This window comes from Protomyctophum parallelum (assembly GCF_964188405.1).
Source record: "Protomyctophum parallelum genome assembly, chromosome: 10".
NCBI classification, from domain to species: Eukaryota; Metazoa; Chordata; class Actinopteri; order Myctophiformes; family Myctophidae; genus Protomyctophum; species Protomyctophum parallelum.
The window spans coordinates 32,352,933-32,370,337 of NC_139704.1; the positions used below are offsets into that span (position 1 = coordinate 32,352,933).

The 17,405-nt window shown below is 41.1% G+C and overlaps 1 protein-coding gene across 5 annotated transcripts in view; it reads right to left on the bottom strand.

Moving 5' to 3' along the window:
* ccdc88ab (coiled-coil domain containing 88Ab) overlaps positions 1-8,608 on the bottom strand; it is a 123,309-nt gene extending 114,701 nt beyond the window's left edge. For all 5 annotated transcript variants that reach the window (XM_083775460.1, XM_083775459.1, XM_083775461.1 and 2 more), the window contains exons 1-2: positions 7,863-8,608; positions 7,639-7,739 (exon numbers count right to left, since the gene is read on the bottom strand). In XM_083775460.1, the coding sequence (XP_083631586.1) occupies positions 7,639-7,739; positions 7,863-7,925 (164 nt within the window). In that variant the 5' untranslated portion in view covers positions 7,926-8,608. The remainder of the gene's footprint in view (positions 1-7,638; positions 7,740-7,862) is intronic.
* Positions 8,609-17,405: the final 8,797 nt, after the last annotated feature.

The following is a 17,405-nucleotide window of genomic DNA, read 5'->3' on the forward strand; positions in this document are numbered from 1 at the left end:
GATTGTGAGCTTGTAGATCTGCTATTTTTCAATAGCTAAAGCATAACATAATGCTAACACCAAAAGGGGTTCCCGACCCAAAACGGGTTAAGTGGGATCCGGTGACCGGGGTTCCTGAGGTAAAGATTTAACCAAACAAATTTGGTTCCATTTGTACACAAACAGAGGTAGGATTATAGTGTAGGGTCCCACACATTAAAAAGGATTACATGGGGGTCTGTGCATATCAATGCATATCAAACTGGGGGTCCCTTGCAATTAAAACATTTGAGAACCACTGAGATAGAAGACAAAACACAGCCGTGTGAAAGAGATGCACGGGTGAAGAGATGAAGAATGCCGACTGGGGGAACGAAGTGAAAGAGGGAGAGAAAAGAGGACGAGACAGCAGGAGGTGCAGGAGGTGACATAAGGAGCAGAAAGAGTCCTACACGACAAATAATACAAAAATATATATGAAACAGCTCATAATGCCAATTGCGTTGCTATATCCGACTTGTGAACTGACTGGCTATTTTCACTATTTTGGAAATTAACCCAACTAGACCGGGGACGTCTGAACTGCAAGTAGGGAACAATGCAGGTTGGGAATGCCGTTCATGCAAACCCTGTTGTACTCGTTGTACATCTTGTCAGAGTACCCGTTGTACCCGTTCTCAGGGCGATAACCAATAACATAATGACCTATCGTATCTATCCAACTAAATATGGAAATACAGTCGTCGGCAAAATATTGTCCCATATGTGGATCTCGATTGCAGAGCTGATGATCAGATCCATCATGTGACATCAGTCATCTATGGCATATCTATGGCGTATCCTACAATCCTCTTAATCAATTAATATGATATGATGATTCAACCTCTTCATTTGCGCCTGTTCCTACCTTCGTGTCTATCAGAGCCCCAAGTCATAGACCGTGACGTATGCGGAAGTTCCCTTCACGCCTAAAGCTGTGCTCTGACATCCCTCACTTTACCTCCGGGTTTTCAACCCAGCTTTTGCCGTTTCCGTTTTTACAGCCTAGCATTTTGCAGTTTCCGTTTCTGAAATCCGCCAGTCTGTCCGACCGTCTATTTCTCTTCTGAAGCGTTAGTATTGTAACCTTGACACAGCATAGCATCAGAAACAAGTAGGACGCGCTAACGCGGGAAGCGAACGCAGCTCATTTGTGTGTGTGTGTGTGTGTGTGTGCGTGCTACAGCTGCGCCCTCTGGTGGCGGGCGGGTGGTGTCACAGCGGGACAGACACACAGACAGACACACACACACACAGACAGACACGATCTGCAGGGTCTCTGCTCACTGCGTTCGCAATCACTGCGTTCGCAATGAGCCCAGAGCGTCCGCATTCTATACCATCACCGCGGATGCATCCTAGATTGTGAACTGTGAAATCTGTGAAATCCCGCTATTTACTTCTTCCGATTGGCTACAGCCGATCACGTGACACGCTAGATATATGCCGCTAGATGTGAGCGGCGCGCAAACCTCAGAAACAGCCCCACTGACTTCCATTTAAAAAAAAAAAATGTTCAATATTTCAAAAAAGTTGAAAACGTGTGAAGATGGGACAGTCACACAAAAAAGACTCTCTCAAGACTTTCAGCTCCATTGCCGATGCGTTCCCAGATTGCACAAAGACAAACGGAACCCTGTCGAAGACAGCTATAGAATTGTGAGGCACTTACTTGGCCTACAGGGAAAATGCACAGAAAGTTGGCGCTGATGTGTTTTTTTGCAAGATTAGCCCCGCAAAAACAGACAAGGCTCACTCACCGACTCTTCTAGACAGTTCAGCCCCTATAGAGCGTCGCAGTCGCGCCCCCTCGAGAGACCCGGAAAATAAATCCCCGTTCATTTTCCTCATAGACTTTTCAGAAAGTATTTATTTAAAGACGTTTACGCCGCGGACAAAGCCAACTCTTGTTGTGACAAATCATGACAATAAACACAATGTTTTGGGCCAAACAAATAATTAGAAAGTAGGAAAAAACGGCAGGTTACAACACTTTGTTGTTTTTCTTCTTATAAATTATTTGATCTGCCCAAAACATTGTGTTCATTGTCATGATTTGTCACGATCCGAGTTGGCTTTGTCCGCAACGTAACCGTCTTTAAATAAATACTTTAGGAAAAGCCTATGGAGAAAATGAATGGAGAAACATTTCCTGGGCCACTCGTTGTTCTGAAAGGGGGCGGGACTGCGACGCTCTATAGGAGCCACATTACAAAAACAGAACAAAACTGACCCGAGATCAGATTAAAAAGATGTCCGTTTGAAAATTACAGTTTTCTGAAAAAGCTATGTTTCTATGTCAGTCGTTCTTCGATTTTTTTCAAAAATAGCAGACCTACAAGCTCATAGCGCGGCACCGAGTGCCACGCTATGAGCTTGTAGATTTGCTATTTTTCAATAGCTAAAGCATAACATGATGCTAACACCAAAAGGGGTGCCCGCCCCAAAAGGTGTCAAATACATGTATGACACGAGGGTCACCTCAATGGCACACAGAGACCATCGTTTTGGTCCTTTACATGCGAGTTCCAGATAATAACTCCATCCAGGGCAGAGGTTTAGTCTCCCCATGGTAGCACTAATAGATAGTAGATACAGAATGTCTGTTCCCTCTGCTATTGCTTTTTTAAAGAAAACTATAACCCTGGAGGTCATTGTGTCTCCCATAATTCATTGTGACAGTGTGGGAGATAGGGATCTGGTATCGTGTATGATGTATTGTAGGGTACGTATTGTGTTTGTCTACTGTCTGTAAAAGCCCCTCTCTGGGACATTCAACTTTTTTACCTTACATCAGCAAAATGTAGCTTCTAAAACATAAAACGGGTGACAAAAATGTTGTCATCCATTTATGTTTAAAACCCATTTAGGCCTAAAAAAAAAGGCTTCAGAAAGAATATATATTCAAAGATTTGTGCCGCATTTTCACGACCTTTCAAAAATAGCAGACCTATATGAGCTCGTAGCGTGCCACTCGGTGGCGCGCTATGAGCTTGTAGATCTGCTATTTTTCAATAGCTAAAGTATAACATAATGCTTAGTTAAAACACCAAAAGGGGTTCCCGTCCAGAATGGGTTAGAACTAAGCTACATTTTGACAATGATAGGATGACAGACAAAACATCAGAAATTAACCTTTAACCACATAAAATACCTTCGTAACAAAAGCTTTCCTCTACATAGGAATGTCTCTAGTTCTGAAGGAGCCCTGCATTATCAGAGGGCATTCAGACAGTAGGTAGTTGCGCTTAAGTTCAAACCCAATCTCATAGAAAGTGTGTGCAGGGCTTTTCTCATAACCTCTTTTTGATAAACCACCACCCAGGATAAATTTAATCCAGATCTGATGAATTGCTCTTTTCTAAAATGCACAATGGCTGTTATGAGTCTAGAGTTACGCCGGTGTTTCTGAGTGACTGTACACACAAAAAGGTCAGGGGATTTTGACAGAAGAGCGGAGAATTAGCTAGACACTTTTCACTCATACCAGAAACTTAATTGCATCCCTCGTGCTGGGCGGGGAAACCAATTGTCTTGACAGTGTTGGGGAGGCAACCTAATTGGCTAGGTTGGGTTTGTCATGGGGGGGGGGGGGGGGGGTAGTAGTGCCATCTGGGTCACAGCAAACCGTTAGATAATCCTGGAGTCTCCCTGTTCCCTGCTGTTTCTCTGACAACTGATGCCAAGTCTGTCCGTCTCAGGTCTGTCAGTGGCTCCGATAGAGCCAGAGAGACATTCATGCTGCAACAGCAGCTGAAACCATCCGCTTCTTTATACACACGGGCACAACCCTAGAACACACGGCCCACACACAACATCCCCTCCCCTGCTAGTCAATGAACGAAAGTAAGAGTGTGTGTGTGTGTGTGTGTATGACCGTGTATGTCTCTCTGGGGGGGAAAATGCCTATGTCTTAGCCACAGACATTATTGTTAATAAATGGCGTCAATAGAAAAACTTTTTTCAAGAGTGGCAAGGAATTAAGTGCAGTTGGCACCTTCATTGTATTTTAAGGTCAAGACCACTTTGGTAGAGGTTTGGTTAACTTGTGTAGTTCAGAATTCAGACAATATGGAACATCACCAAACCCAGTTGCCTACGGGGTGTTATAATATATGTATGTGTGTGTGTGTGTGTGTGTGTGTGTGTGTGTGTGTGTGTGTGTGTGTGTGTGTGTGTGTGTGTGTGTGTGTGTGTGTGTGTGATTTTTCCATTTTTATTTGGAAGAAACCCTGGAATGGATCTGTGGAACCGGATCCAGATCTCAGGAAGTTAACATTTTTATTTAAAAACATATATATAAAACATGTTTTGGGTTTGGTGATGTTCTATAATCTATATTGTCTGAATCAACTTTGTTTACATGTTAAGAGTGACTTTGAGAGCCGTTTCAGCATAGGACCTACAATGTAAGTCAATGAGGAGCATATTTTGAATTATCAATTTCTAATCAATGGCACAATTGTTTTATTTCTTGTCCACACATTTGGAGTTACATTATGGCATTACATTATGACATTATTAAATATACAACTCAAAGCTAAAAAGAAAGTGGTCTTGCCCTTTAAAGAAGATTATATCGATCTGAAGAAGATCGGTGGCAACTATCACAACAGACACAATCTACGATAGTGTGGTTTGAAAACGAGTGTGTTGCATGCGTTGCATGCGTGTTGGAATGAGTGCGATTACAGTTCAACTCCTCAAAGTGGAGATTTAAAAACATGGCCTCAAGTTTCTAAGCTGTTTTTAATGACACCGAGCTGGAGAGTTATTTCAATGCTGCTGCGTTCACCCGTGTCTTGATGTAGGTGTACAACCACAGCATGCTGCTTTCATTCTAACACGGATAGGGTGACCAAAATATTCAGCCCCTCAAACCGGGACCCTAAGAACATATTAAATGTCATGCAAATCACTGAAAACTACTATTATTCTGGCGAAGACCTGGACAATTTCGTAGCGAATGTTCTAAACCCTAAAGCCCCTTATGCATATCAACTGGTAAAATGAATAAATGCATAATCATTTTAACCCAAGTGAACTAAATCAACACGCAGGCTGAATGTCAGCACTTGGCACATGGTAAATAAAATGTAATAGAAAAATACATTTTATTTAAAAATAAATGTTACAATTTCATGTACGGTACCAAGTTACTTTACAGATCATTTGCATATTGCACTATCTGCATTCCTGCATACTCAACCTTTACAGTGGTTGTCAATTATTGTTACATCTGTTTTTGATGGGTTGTTTTCCTTGTTTGTTGCAGTACCATTACAAATTCACTGCATGAACGTCATACAATGCAGAGTTTATGATGCCGATTGAATTCCAATTCATACTGATAAAGCTATATTGTTAATAATAGAAATGTTAACCGAATTAACTATGAGGACGTAGTGAATATTGTTCTATTTTAGTTCAATAAGTCAGAGGTGGGTGATCATTATGTCACCTTGGTAAAAGCAGGGAAAGGCAGACAGAGAACAGTCTAACCAACAAAAAAAAACAGCTGACAATAAGCCTTCTGTTTAAGAGTCTGGCAGGGCAAGATGACTGCCAACAGCTGCCCGAAACACACACATACACACACACACACCAAAACCCCCAAACCAGCATTCAGGCACGCAAGCACACAGCCGCATTGACACACAAACCCTGCATATACCAATGTCTCTCACGCACACACACACACACACACACACACACACACACACACACACAGTGATTGGCAATCCCTAACATCCTGCCAGGCGACAAATAAAGTAGGCACAGTTCACTTGGGCTATACGCTGGCTGTTCTCTTAGCATCAGTCCACCCACAACAGCTTAAATTTGACCACAGAGGAAGGTTCTCACACAAATCCCATTTGTTTTAGTGTTTTTAAGATAAAGACAGAGCTCCTATTGAATGGGAGTTTAGACGTGAACAGCTGTGTGTGTGTGTGTGTGTGGGGGGGGGGACCATGATATGTTTATGCTTCAAGTTGGGTTCAATTTAACTACTTTTGTCCAACACGATGATTTGAACACACTTGACATTTAATCTCACGAGGCACACATCCACCGATGAGTGGATCACAAAACATGCCTACACATGCCTTCTTCCATTCCAACATTTCCTCTCTAAAAGCATAAGATTTAAATTAATTTTGTGGTGTTAAAACGTTTTCAGTTTCATCTCAGTAGGCCTAATCTGAAGACAGTTTCCTTGCTGCAAAAAGAAAACCCTAAGCCTCTCAAGTCTCGACAATATTATGGCTGCTTTTTTCAAGACTTGATGACCAGTGGATAGTAGAGCAATTGACCACATGGAACACACACATGGAACACATTTTGGTATTATGTCATACTCTGGTGTGGGAATCCTATACCCTGACCGGGTGTGACATGGACAATACTTCTCAAACAGCATCAACTGGGTCCCCAATTTTACATTGATCGTCAAGTCAGACACTGTAGTAAACAACGCAATACCCTAAATTGATATTGTTTAACCCTGACCCAATTGGTTCACAAACATTTCTCAGGACAGTAGACTCAGACAGAAATACAACGGTACCAAACGACTGCCATATATGTTTAGATTCAATATGGAGATAAGGATCAACACAAGAACCTTGATTTTCACCACATATGCAATTGTTGTAGCCTTTCCCCATGGCCTATGAAAACACACAATTTATGAGATTTGTTTAAATTCAAATGGGAGAGGAGTAGGACTTGATGATTGGGCTATCTTGCCACAACAGAGAGACTGCCAGCATAAACCTTAGCAGGAGTGCCGATATGGGAAAAATGTGAGCAGAGGTGTGCTTGTAACAAACGGCAGCCAGACAAAGGAATGGAAAACTGTCCACCATTCAACATATAAGTGTCAGTCACACACTGGAGAGCCAGAATGATATCATCTAAACTAAAGCCATATAAAAACATGCATGTCAGCTTCTCTCCCTCTCACTTTGTAAATCAAAAAGACTGCAACTGCATCTTCCAGTGGCAGGGAGTCAGTTTTCTGCAAATGACACTTGACATTGTGACATTCCAGCTGGCTGGGGAGAGGATGACAATGACACTGCTCCATGCAATCAACTGGAAGCTGTCAAGAGCTGCCTGCTGAAAATGGCTGCAGTGCAAGGCTCCAAAAGCAAGATCAGGCTGTAAACTAACATGTATTAAGGGTTGTCACCAAGTGCACAATCTTGATGATTTTGGACGAATTCCCTTCCAGCTATTAGCAGTAGCATATACAATGGCAGCCCATATGGGTAGAGAGGTTATTAAAGCAACAAGCTTTAGGCTACTAAAAAATGTCTAATCCAACAATATTCCAAATAACCCTAACGGGTTGGAGTTCTTCTGACATTACATAATTTCTAGATATGACATTTAGGTGGAAGTCTGCAGTCACTTGCCTGGGCCCAGGCTGTCTTGTAGACTGTAGTCTTAGCTCCAGTGGTTTCAAACAATAAGTGTGTAAAAGTGTCCTGTAGATTTCTGACAAGTGTGACCTGACCACTGACCCCAATATGAGGTCCATTGTTTCTGTACAGTCAGTACACCTAACAGATGACAAAGATGCATAGACAAATAGATTCATTCTTAAATACTTACATCTCAAGCATCATCTCGTTCAGGTAAATCCCATCCACTAATTCCATATATTCTGATAGATGGGTACCATCGTTTACTGTCACCTGGCCGACTGTCTTCGCCTGTAAATAAAAAGGACAGTGCAGAATATGTATCAGCCTACTCTATGGAGGGTATTCAGGGGGCACGTGTCGTTAATTAGTGGGCTTAAAAACACATTGAAATGGTTATTGGGGCTCTCTTACCCATGAGACCAGCGGTGTGAGCATAAACTGCTCCAGCAGAGGGGTAAAAACCTCGTTCTCCATAATTCTCCAGTGCAGCCTCTTGTACAGAATTACAGATGGGGAAAAAATTCCTCACAGATCTTTTTTTTTCCTCCGTAGCGTCCCCCTCCTCCCCAGCACGGCGTTGGGTTAAAATCCGCTCATGTGTTTGATTCAATTAAACACACACTCATTTTGACAGAGCAGGAAAAGCTAATAATCACTGACAGACCTCCGCTTTGTTTTTTCCAAATGCAGCCACGCTGTAATCCACAATCTTCTCGTTGATCCCAGTGCCAAAGGTACAATTATTATGAAGGGCACGGAGTCACATTCTTCTTGAAAGCACCATTGACTTCTACAAATTCAGCGTTGCGGCTGCACGAACGTGGTTGACCTACCTACAAGGTTTGACCACACAACACTCTAGAGACCTCCTGCAGAAATGGTGTTGTATTTAAACTAAAAGCGGAGCCATTGTGGTACAGTAGCAAATCCACCAGGCAACATCCTGGAAGAAGAATCTATCTAGCAGACTAGATTCAAGCAGGGCGGCAAAATAAAAAATATATCCTTTTAGAATTGAATCAGAAGATATCGCTCTAATTAAAGCTCCATGGTTTTAATCCCTGGCGATGGCGACCAACGGCTGGATATTCCTCATGCGGTGTTCATTCTTGTGTCCGCGTTTCCTCCACTGTCTCCTTTCCAAGAGACCAACGCAACGGCTACTGCAGATTTGACTGAGTTCAGATGATGACTGGGGGCAGAACGATAGACGTGTAGAACCGCCTCTCTCTCTCTCTCTGTAGCTCTCTCTCTCTCTCTCTCTCTCTCTCTGTAGCTCTATCTGATCTCTCTCTCCCCGATTTACTGGCGATTATGGCGATACATTATTTTACATTTTCTTCTAGATCATTACAATGTGTGGCACTGACATTTAGATTTGGACAAGTATAGGTACACATGTCTTAAGATAGTTTAATTGATTTATAGATAGTCTATGACTGTTTGAATGCTGTCGACCTACACTGTGAAAATTAAATAAATGTGTGATAGATAGCATATCTAGTAGTAGCCTAACAGCATGCCTAGAAGAGAAACTGCAGCTTCAGCACTGCGACCAAAACGGCTAGCACTGACACCTGGTGGATAAAGTATGAACTTCTCCAGAGGTCTAACATTTAACAGTTAAATTCAGAGGTTGACCACCACACCATCATTCCATCAATGCCTACTATTTTTCACACAAGTTCTGATATATATGTTCTAGCATGATTTGGTGACACTGGAGGAAGAAAAGAAAATTTAATATGCTACAATTCACAGCTTCATCTACAATCAACTACTAATTCCGCATGTAAGCATGTAAATGTTAATAATGTGACGTGTGATTGATTTGGACAGGACATAGGGCCTATTGGATTGAGTTGAGACCACTTTTTACCATACAAAACAGTTTTTAGACAAAACAAATAGGTGAATAATAATACGTAGATACCTAGTTGCTCTTATGGGGAATTAATACGAGCAATAAATAAAAATCTATGATTATCAGCAGAAATGCATTAACGTTAGGGAATGAGACAGAAGAGTAGGGCCTACAAACCCAAAGCCATCCACTGTAAGGGAGATAAAGAGACAGACAATCAACCACTGATTAATGACTGTGTTTGTGAACAGGGGTTAGAGGTCAGTAAAACCAAATACCTAATTAAAATACAGTCACTGAAATGGGAATTGGGGACACAGGTCATCTCAAAGCGGCCCAGGGAAAATCTATGGATTATTATACATGAAAAAAAAACATCTGCTAAGCATAATTCACTCTCAGCAGCACTTGGAGATAAGCAGAGTATGTGACAGCTCAGCTCATTTGCCATTGCATTTTAGCAGTCACTTTTTGCTGATGCTAGAATATGTGGTCACTAGCGCTATATGCAATATGTCTATGTCACCCAGCTTAGACAATATTATATTATGTCTAAGCTGGGTGGTGGAGAGCTACTTTCTGAAAGCCCTGTTTGTGACGTGACACCCCAAAATATTTTTAACTGGGCCGCCCACCCTGATTGGAATGTAGGACTCGAGGCATTACATTTTATGTCTGTTCCACAGATAAATATTGTGAGCTTGTAGATCGCCGAATTTCACAATCTTTGCCCTCTTTCTTAAATTATTTGATCATTTAGCCAATGTTTGACCAGTTTTTATAGTATAGTTTGTTGATTACTTTTGAAAGTAAAACGGTCTTAAAAGTCCTTAAAGGGATATTTCACGTAAAAGAAAATATATACTGTATATCACTCATTCTTGAGATGAGGGACAAAAGTGGAAAAAACATGTCCCACACATAAGAGCCTTATTATTGTTAAAAATAAATTAATTTAATAAAAATAAAAGCACTTGCAAAGTTAAATGTAATACAGTTGTGTATTATTATGCCATTAATTTCATTATAATTGTTTTCATATGCCATCTGAATTAGTTAAAAGCAGGCACTGTACCCCAAAACGCCTGTATTTAGCCTGTCCCCAGCAAGTGGTCATAATTTCAAACTGCTAAAAAAGTGTCTAATACTGTCACAATCACATAAATATACATACTAAATTAAAGTAGATTGTCAACAACATAGCAAACAATATACACAATAAATTTAATTTATATTTTCCATTAGATATCTCATATCAAATGTGTGTCCCACGTCTCCCGTCAACTCCGTCAGGTTTTTTAAAAGTCTTAAATTAATCAGAAAATATTGTCGACAGATTTAGCCTGAAGACTCCTTTTCCAAGTCCCGTTTGTATTTGTTGCAACTGTGGAGCACCTGGTCTGAAAAGCATTCAATTGTTTGATATTTTAAACAAACAATGTTGATATCAGGGTGGTCACAGCTTTTACATGTCAACTCCGTCAGGACATTATTATGATCTTTGTTAAGAATTCCAAAATAATGTTTATTATAAAAGTTTAGGGTTAGGTTTAGCTAACAAATGAAGCAAAAACTAAATGGCTACATTGTACTACAGAGGGTTAAGATGAAAACAAATGACATTTTGTCAACTCCGTCAGACGTCAACTCCGTCAGGTTTTGTGTCTGACGGAGTTGACATGTATCTGACGGAGTTGACAAAAGTGTTCCTAAAACAATAAAATTATAGTTTTTGAATAATGGGACGTATTCTAATTTGGCACACAGTTAGAGCATGCCTTAAGGAACATTTCTGGCTATAGGGCCATCACAGATTTGTCTCGTGGTGACCATGGCAGCCATTTTCCAAAATTGCCGCCACCTGATGTTATTTTACAATAACTCAAGTTCTACACCACCTAGGATCTTGATTCTGGTGACTAAGACTACATTTTCAAGGATGAGGGATACATTGGTACTATTTAGATTTGTCCTGTGACCATGGCAGCCATTGTTTTTCAAAATGGCCGCCACCTGCTGTTATTTTACAATAACTCAAGTTTTAGACCACATAGGATCTTGATTCTGCCGACTAATAATACATTTTAAAAGATGAGGAATACAGTGGTACTATTTAGATTTGTCCTGTGACCATGGCAGCCATAGTTTTTCAAAGTGACCACCAACCTGCTGTTATTTTACCAATAACTCAAGTTTTAGACCACCAAGGATCTTGATTCTGGCGACTAATCATTACATTTTCAAGGATGAACTTTCTCTGGGAGGGGTCAGGGCTTATTTCAGGTGCAGGTTGAGTTGCTACTGACAGGACATTAAAAGGAGGTGGGCTTTCTGGCCTTTGACTTGTCTCTTTCAGGTACAGACGCACAGTTTGACTTCACTGGCCACTGCAGTGTGGCGTTGTATCTTGGTGGCCTCCTGCCAGTGTTTCTCCATCCTTCTCATGAGCTCTGTGTTCTGGGGCTCTGTTATAGTCAACTTACATTGTCTTGGCTGGAGATTGCTTTCCTGCAGGGTCCAGCCCAGTCTTGTGCAGATGGCTACTGGCCCACCTGGACGCCCCAACCTCACTTGTTTGGTTGGTGTGATTAGGTGGGGTGGTCTTCCCCAATCAGGATGAAGGGTTTGACCCTTTCAAACGGCAGTCTGGCCAAGTGTCTGTATTTAGTTGTGAGGCTAGATACAGGATACGATTGCTCACCCAGCCCCAGGTGACTTGAGGTGAAGGCTCCTTTGATTTGGTAACATTGCTTTGGTTGACATGCTGGGGACACAGAACGACACTGATGCCTTCAGTGTCTGCACATCCTGCCTGATAGTCCTGAAGGCAGATCTTCTGTCTTCAGTCTTTCGCTCACTGTTCACTGCTCACTGTTCACCTCAAGCAGGTCTTCAAGGTGTTTGCCTTTGCACAGGCTATATGGCTAGGACTCATGCTTCAACCACTCAGAGAACTCCAACAGGGTGTTGGTTGCTCCTGGGCCGCAGAGCATTGTGCGGCAGAATTCAGCTCTCATCCCTGGTGGCAGCTTTTTGAAGAGTCGTGCAACATGTGAGCCGCATCTAAGTTCTGTGTCTCCCTCTGGGCCTAGGGTAGACACTTGCTATTTTCCGTAACACTAATTGGTGGGGCTGTCCAAACTTGTTGTTTAGGTGTCAATCGGGTCTCTGTTTGTGAAGTCGGGTCTAGGTGGTCTAGAAGATGAGTTATTTAGTGAGGGGATATTAATACAATCTGGTAATAAATTCCTTATCAAGAATTTTCTTCACCAATGTGTTTGGAAGGGTGTCTACTAACATATCCCACATTGCTTTATATTCAACCACCCTAGGGGACCTTTTGACAGCTGCTGAAAGTTGGGGTACCATCAACAACCTATATAAGGCAAAATGTTCATTATGCTTTAAGTAGCATGTGACATGTCAAACTAGGGAGTTTTCATGATTCTGAATGCATTCCAAGCATTAGCTATGCACGAAGAACACTCCTTGGGCTGAAAACGGCCATAGCCATCATCACAAAATGAGGTCAGCACATTTGGGCAAGTGGATATATGGCCGAATTTAGCCCAAGGGGTTTGACCCCTAGTTTGGCCATAGACTCCCTAGTTTTGCCATAGCCACTTGGTATGGTAGGCTACCCAACTTTCAGCAGCTGTCAAAAATGCCTCTAGGGTGGTTCAATAGAAACCAATGTGGGATATGTTAGTAGACACCTTTACAAACACATTGGTGAAAAAATTCTTGGTAAGAAATGTATTCACAGATTTGACATTATTCTGATAATAGGCCTATTCCCTGACTAAATTGGTAAAATAATAGCAGGTCCACCATTTTTTTAAATGGCTGCCATTGTCACGGGATAAATCTAAATAGATAAAACTGTATTCCTCCTCATTGAAAATGTAGGATTAGTCATCAGAATCAAGATCCTAGGTGGTGTAGAACTTGAGTTATTGTAAGATAACAGCAGGTGGCTGCCATTTTGAAAATGGCTGCCATGGTCACAGGGCCAATATAAATAGTACCACTGTATTCCTCATCCTTGAAAATGTGGGATTAGTCACCAGAATCAAGATCCTAGGTGATCTAGAACCTAAATCAGTTAAACTTGTCAACTCCGTCAGATGTTCGTCAACTCCGTCAGATGTTCGTCCCGTGATGTTTTTGTTAATTTCCAAAGAAATAGAAAATGTGATGTTAAATATTTTGTGCATATGTATTGAAACACCAACTGAAATGATACGTAATTATGTTTTTTTTTTTTTTTTTACATGGTTTTCATGTTATAATATTGAAAATAGAGGTTGAAATGACGGATTTGAGAAATTGGATATTTCATAATAGTGTGATATTGGAAAAAAACAATATTAAAATAATTGTATTACTTAACTTGATTACTGAAAGCCATTATAAGAGAACTGAGGACTTTATATTATTGTTGAAATTATCAAATTCAATTAAAAGGTATTTTAGTGTGTCTGACGGAGTTGACATGAATCGGGTATTAAGTGCATAAATGTCCCATTTTAGAAAGAAATGTTATGCGAAAAACCTGTTCCTTCTCAATATTGGTAGTTGAGACCTGTGTCTACAAATACATCCATTTGATTTGAATGTATCTTAAAAAAAAAAAAAATCCAGTTTGAAAAAAGTTTTGTCCCTTATACTGTATATCATGTGGGGTCCCGACCGCAGGTTGAGAACCACTGCCCTATAGGTGTGTACTGGGGTGGTATTGGAAAAGCCAGTGGTTCCATGGCTGTGTCTGTTATAGGAACAATCCCCTCCGGTTCTTTCTACACACGGGACTTATTGAAAATTAAGTGTGGGTGTCTGGCACGCCGGTATAGAAGACAGTGCATCCTCACCCACCCAGTTCAATTCTCACCAGAGGCCTGTGTTTGTGTCATTTTCCCGTTCTATACTCAGTTTCTCTCTGCACCCTTGTATCTAAATAAAGCAAAACAGTGCTTAAAATGTATCATTAAATGTGCCCATAAGTGAGATGCATTATGTGAAATCAAGAGGTGTTGAATCCACCTGCAGATTGCCAATTGGAGGTGGCTGGATTGGAGGTCTTCAAAACCACATATGGAAAGATATGAGTTTTACACTTTGTTCATTTGCACATGATATCCTGTCGCTGCTTCTTCGCCTGGAAAGGAGCCAGCTTAGGTGGTTTGGGCATCTGGTTAGGATGCCTCTCGGGCGTCTCCCTAGGGAGGTCCTCGAGGCACATCCCACTGGGAGGAGACCCCAGGGTAGACCAAGGCGCAGTTGGAGGAAACACATCGACTCACTGGCCTTGGAACGTCTCGGGATCCCCCAGGAGGAAGTCATTAATGTTGCTCTGGAGAGGGAAGTCTGGAACACTCTGGTGGAGCTGTTGCCCCCTCGACCCGACTACGGATAAGCGGTTGAAGATGGATGGATGGATGGATATCCTGCCTCTCATTAAACTCTTCAAGATGGGGTTTCTTTTTACAGATAATATATGATGTCATCTTAACACAACTTGTAAAAGGCCACCTGTATGCCACAATCAATGAGAGAATAGAAAGCAAGTCTTCTCAAATCAGATATATTTTACAATGTAAATTAAAAGCTAAAATAGAGGCTTTACGGTTTACAGTTTACACAGCCTTTATTTTACTCAGTAAATTACCCATTTGGCTCATACACATGCATTTGAATTCTATTCTGATATGAGGACGTTACTGTGATATTACTGACAAGACCACACACAGTGACATTCCATGCTCAACTGTCTAACTCTAACTAAACACAGGCAGATAATGAATACCTTTCAGAACTCCAGGAGTGCTAGCTTGCTTATTCACATCAGCTGAAACATAATTGCTGGTGAGAAGAATCTACAATCTGGGATTACTGGGTGGGTTCAGATGCGTAGCAGATGCGTAGCATTTTGTAAAGTGTGTGTGTGTGTGTGTGTGTGTGTGTGTGTGTGTGTGTGTGTGTGTGTGTGTGTGTGTGTGTGTGTGTGTGTGCGTGAGTGCGTGCGTGCGTGCGTGCGTGCGTGCGTGCGTGCATGTGCAGGGGGTTCATTGACCTTCTATTGAACGGAAAGTACTCATGCCTCTCCTCGTCAATGTTCGTCAATGATCCATGATGCATCCACACTGTTTAGTCACAAAGCATCACCAACCTCCACCCAGTGACTCAGAGATTATATAGGCTCGCAGCAGCCAGCCATCGAAGCAGCCAAACCAACCGTTGAATTCCAATAGAATTCTGAACAACCGCTTTTGGTTTAAGAGGGAGAACTCCACCATCCCTACATAACCAGGGCCATTGTCTTTCACAGGGTACTTGATCAATGACCAGTGATCAATCATTGTTGATCAATCTTTAATCAGATTATATAGATTCTACTGAAGCACAGGACAAGGGAGTAAACACAGTGATCATTACGGTATTTTATCACATGCTTTAGACAATAGACTTGTGTATGTAAACTTTTTGATACTTCTTACTACTGCTCTAGTCACTACAGTTACAGTACTTTGCAGATTTGGATTACTATTACAAAACAATCATTAACCTCTTAAACTGTATTTTATACAGTTTAGTACTGTATAAAATATATCTAAGAATCTCACAACTCTTCAAATCGTGATGCATTGTGACCTTGTAGATTAGCAGTTTTCTAAACATGCTAGATAAACCCAGATAAATCCCTCTCTTTTTGTCTCTTGGGTATGACTGTTTCCTCTTAGTTATTGTGTTGGTATTTACAAGTCACCACAAGCATCTTGATTTGACTCAGTCATGAACACATGCTGTTTTTGAATAGTTGGTGGGCACAATAATGTGGCACGCTATAAACTAGAACAGAAATGACAGAAACATGTTCACGTCATATGGTGGTTGTGCTGTGCTCTTTGACAGCATACTGAACACAAATTGACAAAGTGGAAGATGTATGATCTTGTCCTCTTGAGGCTCTTGTAATGTTTGTTTTGTCACAGTTTGTTTTTCATCACCATTACATCACCTAATCAATGAACGTGAGTTAGACTTTAATATATTAGCGCCCCTCACTTCACACAGGTGTGATTTTTACAGAACGTACACCCCAGAATATGGATGCTAGCCTAGGATTCGTAACAAACTTATTTGTGCTATATTTACTTGACCATTTACCCTTACGGTACATGCCACTACTGCAATTTTGCTCTGGATAATAAACGCCTAAATTCAATGTAAATTGTAATTGTTCAACACATTCCCCCAATCTTTAATGTGCTTAATATCTTGATAAACAAACAATAAGGCCAACTGTGTCAAATCTACATTCAGGTTGTTTATGTGATGTATGAATTAATGAATTGATTTTGGCAGCAGACTGCCTGACAGACTTTACCAACCCCATGTGTCATTTTGGAACAGAACCTGGCAATACAACAAAGGGTAATTACCACATTGGTGACAAACAAAGGCAGTTATGCTTTCCAGTTCAAGTCATGGTGAGCTGTCTAAATGGTAACAAGACAACTCACCCCGTTTCTGTTTTCCTCCAAGAACTTTCCCCAGTGAGGGGTGGGAGAGGCTGGACAGCAGACGGCTGGACTTTGAATTTCTCTAACTATAAACTTTCATGACAGCAGACAGCCTAAGTACAAATATAATTTATGAAAAGCTACTACAGTGAAGTCTGTTCACAGAAGTTGTTGTAGGATATGTGGGAATTAACTGACGAGGTACCATTTGAGTGGGCAAAACCTTACATAATTTTATACTAAATAATACTAAATTGTTTATAGGGTCAATTCCACAGGAGTATCTTTTTATATTTTTCCAAAAAGAATACAAACAGCCAATAGCATATTACAAAGTTATCCCCCTCACTGGTGAAAATTCCGGGAGGAAAAACGGGCAAGCACCGGGGTGAGTTGTCCAGTATTCGTCTAAATGGCTTTATGGCCATCCACATCTAACACGGGAGAAATCGTATTATGGACACCTCAGTGAGAGATCGGGTCATGGGAGCAATGTGAGGTGTATGTCAACCATTGAAGAACATCTATTTTTGTATTTATTTTCTTTTATTGGCATTTTATGTTTTA